Source organism: Nestor notabilis, unplaced genomic scaffold, assembly GCF_000696875.1.
Source record: "Nestor notabilis isolate BGI_N333 unplaced genomic scaffold, ASM69687v1 scaffold584, whole genome shotgun sequence".
Classification (NCBI taxonomy): domain Eukaryota; kingdom Metazoa; phylum Chordata; class Aves; order Psittaciformes; family Psittacidae; genus Nestor; species Nestor notabilis.
Window position 1 is genome coordinate 18901 of NW_009925840.1, and position 3558 is coordinate 22458.

General features: G+C 37.0%; 1 protein-coding gene across 1 annotated transcript in view; it reads left to right on the forward strand.

The window, feature by feature from the left end:
• Positions 1 to 2134: 2134 nt before the first annotated feature.
• LOC104404705 (M-protein, striated muscle-like) overlaps positions 2135 to 3558 on the forward strand; it is a gene marked incomplete at its 3' end in the record, with an annotated part of 74655 nt that continues 73231 nt past the window's right edge. Inside the window, 2 exon segments of the mRNA XM_010013217.1 lie at positions 2135 to 2602; positions 2605 to 2624. Of these exon segments, the coding sequence (XP_010011519.1) occupies positions 2318 to 2602; positions 2605 to 2624 (305 nt within the window).

The following is a 3558-nucleotide window of genomic DNA, read 5'->3' on the forward strand; positions in this document are numbered from 1 at the left end:
CAGCACTGCAAATGAAGCCGGTGAAGATGAAGGGAAACAACTGTACTAACTCTATAGAACAAAAAGAAGATGTTCTCATGTTCTTTCCCTTTCAGTGTGCAAGACAATACTTATCAGTACTCCTTAACTTTGCCTAGCAGAGATCACAATGGCTTGCAAACCCTAATCCTAGCCCTGTGGAGCTGGGAGAGAAAGCAATGAAGAAAAATGGAGATGAAATAATCTGAAACTAAGGAAATTAAGAAGAGCTACGCACTACTGGAAGCTAACAAAGTGAAATAAATGACAAACCATTGATAGGCACTAGAAACATGGATGCTAGACAAAATAATTGGATTCTTTAGACTTACATGAAAGAACAGCCAGCAGTAGAAATCAGGGAATTAAAAAGGAATATTGGGTTTTGCCATGGAGAACAATGGGCTAACACCCTTTCCCATTCCTCTCCCTTCCTCAGATAAAAGTAAACGCATAAACTTTCCCAGTTTCACTGTGATCAGGATATCAGATATTTCTTCATGTACTTAAAGACTTCTGAATCACTTTCTTACTTGCTGACTTTCTGCAAACAAGTGATCTGTTCCACCACACAAAGAGCAGTTCTCTTGAGAGAGCCCCAAAATATAAGAAAGTCAAAATATTGGGGTTTTTTTGTTTCATAATTTGCTTTAGTCAGAGTGAGTACCTCTGAGGAGTTACCAAAGAGAATAGTATACAATTTGTTGACTCACTATCAGAACCGAATAGTAAAGAAAAATCCAAGGACTGAAACCTAGGAAGCATAAAGACCAGGGAAAAAATACCTTGAGTTTCTTGAAAGCATGATTACACTCCAGCTCTGTAAGGACATTTTTATGTCAAAACATCACATCAGTGTTCATTAACATGAACAAAATCAGAAGCAGAACAAGTCTCCTATTGTTGTGATTGATATTTAAAAAACCCAAACCCACAAAACAATAACAAACACCTCTCTATTGTTTTTAGATCTTTTATAAATTCTTCTGAACACTTCCACACTGTAGCTCATTTCTGTTCATAACCATGTACTTTTTCAGAGACATGTTGTAAGCCCAATCCCACAAGTGACAAGAGAAAGGTTATCATAGAGATTAGTAGAGCCAAGCTTGCACATCAAAGAAGAAAAGGTCAGTTTTAAGAACAGCAAAATAAACCAGTAACAGAACAAAGACTGAATTGCCAGATTAAAAAAAAAAAAAACAACCAAAAAACAAAACAAGGGAAAGCCTATATGCATTCAGCCCTCCTCCCATTTTGAGAGGGGAACTACCTCTCACTTGATCAGATCTCCTACTACAAGCTACTGCAAGACAATCTACTGATCACTGTGCAAAGTAAAACTTAGATGGAACTATGGTCTGGAAGAAGTTTCTTGACAATATTGAACATGACATTCTAGGTTAAAGAAAGGGTCATTTGGACTGAAGAGCATGGTCTTATTTTGCTCACTGCATACAGACTGCATCTCTGATCAAACTGTAAAAGTATGATAAGCCATTTTTTAAATGGACCTCTGGTATCACATACAGAATAATTAATATAATGCATGTTTACAGAAAAAGTGACATTCTTCTCAATCTGAATGTTTTTAATTCACTGCTAAAATATTAAATGGAATATTAAATTCAATATGAAAACTTGATTACCAAATGAATGATAAATTCATATATTTTTATTTCAGCTAATATAGCCTCATTAGAATTACTCATGCCTTTTAAAATAATTTATTACTTTGTTCTCTCTTTTGTAATTAACAAAAATATTTACATTATCTCTGAAGAAGCTGAGAGCATAAATTTCATTAGTTCACAGTAATGAGTGGAGAAGTTGAGCACATAAAACTTGAATAGTCTGCAGTTACAAGACCAACTACAAATGAACAGACACAATAGTGCAAGGTTTTCTAGTCATGATGAATGACATATGAGTGCTTGAAACTCAAATACAAATCCATCTTAAAGTCTAAAGCATGTCATAAAAAGACAACCCTTAATTCACTGCATTTGATTTTTTGAGATTTTAAGTTCTGTGTTAGTTTGTATGAAGTTGTAAGTTATTTGTATGCTAATTCAAAATTTTCTTTGAAAATAGTCCTTGATCTGTTCTTTTTCAGACACTGTCCTTTTTGTTTACATTCAGAAATACACAGGAGAAAAAACTAATTAGAAGACACCCATGATGTCTTTACCTTTCTACCAAAGACACCATGAGCACTATGACCGTGCGTATCGCCATAAAGCACTGCAGTCCACTGTAAGTCAGTACCAAAAGGAATCAAAGAGCAAATCTGCTGTCTATGCTCAAGGATCTACAGCTTACTCGAGGGGCTCTGCAGCTTATCGCCATGCATCTGCAGCAGACTTCAGCCTTGAGTCCTCAGCAGCATATAGTCATGGCTCTTCAGCCTATGACCTTGAGTCCGCAGCCTACAGCTACGGATCTGCAGCCTATGATCACTCTGCTGCACAAAGTAAAAGATCTGCTGCCTACAGTCTTGACTCTGAATCCCTCAGTAAGAGTGCCGCTGCCTACAGCCATGGATCTGAATCCATCAACAAGCTGGCTGCAGCCTACAGGCTGGGATCTGAATCCTACGGTCTCGGGTAAGTAAAGCTGTTATATTCTGAAACAAAAATGTCCAACCACCTCTCATTTAAATAAATGTCAAAAGTCTCCCCCTCTTCCACAAAAATTGTTTCTGTAACTTGGCTTTAATGTATTTTCCAAGTCTGGTATCTTCCTTTGCCTTTGGCAATAGGAAAGACTGTGGTCAGCTTAGTTTGTTGTGCTAATTCATGTGTGATGGTTGGATTGGCATAAGAGCAGCGGCAATGCTGATGTGGCTGAGTGATGCTCCAAACTGGTTAGGCATGTGCCACCTTTCCTTCCAAGTTGTTTAGCCATATTACTACAGCTGAATTTAAGATCCAGTGTTGAGATAGCTTTTGGGTTGAGGCTGTCTCTTACCTGGCCAGATTGGAGTAGTAAAAGAACTTAGGGCTGTTTATGCAAGTTTGAGCTGACATGTCCATATATCATTAGGCAATTCTTCTTTGGCCTAATGGTTTCACTTCTACGCTGAGTGATACAAGAAACCAAAATTTTCACACTGCATATTGGTTGAGGCATACTGTTTCCAAAGTAGGAACACCATGAAGTGTTCATCTTGCACTAGCAGAGCAGCTATGCTTAGCTGCCATGTTTTTTGTGTAATTAAGATAATAAATATTTTTCAAGCAATTGCATTAACAGAATATTTTAGATATCATAGCCTCACATTATTTCTGTGTATCTCAGAGATTTACAGAAATTAGAGGAGTATTAAAGTAACATTAGAGCAGCTGTTAGCAATAGAAGAAATGTTCAACAAATCACAACCAAAACATCTGCTCACTGTTATATTAATATACAAATCAGAGTATTATTAGCAGAACTGATCAAGAGTTGTCCGTTAGAAAATTTAAATTTTGAAAACTGAATATCCTCCAGGACTTATGGATGATGGTTGAACTTTTGGCCAAAAACACTGAGGGCCAG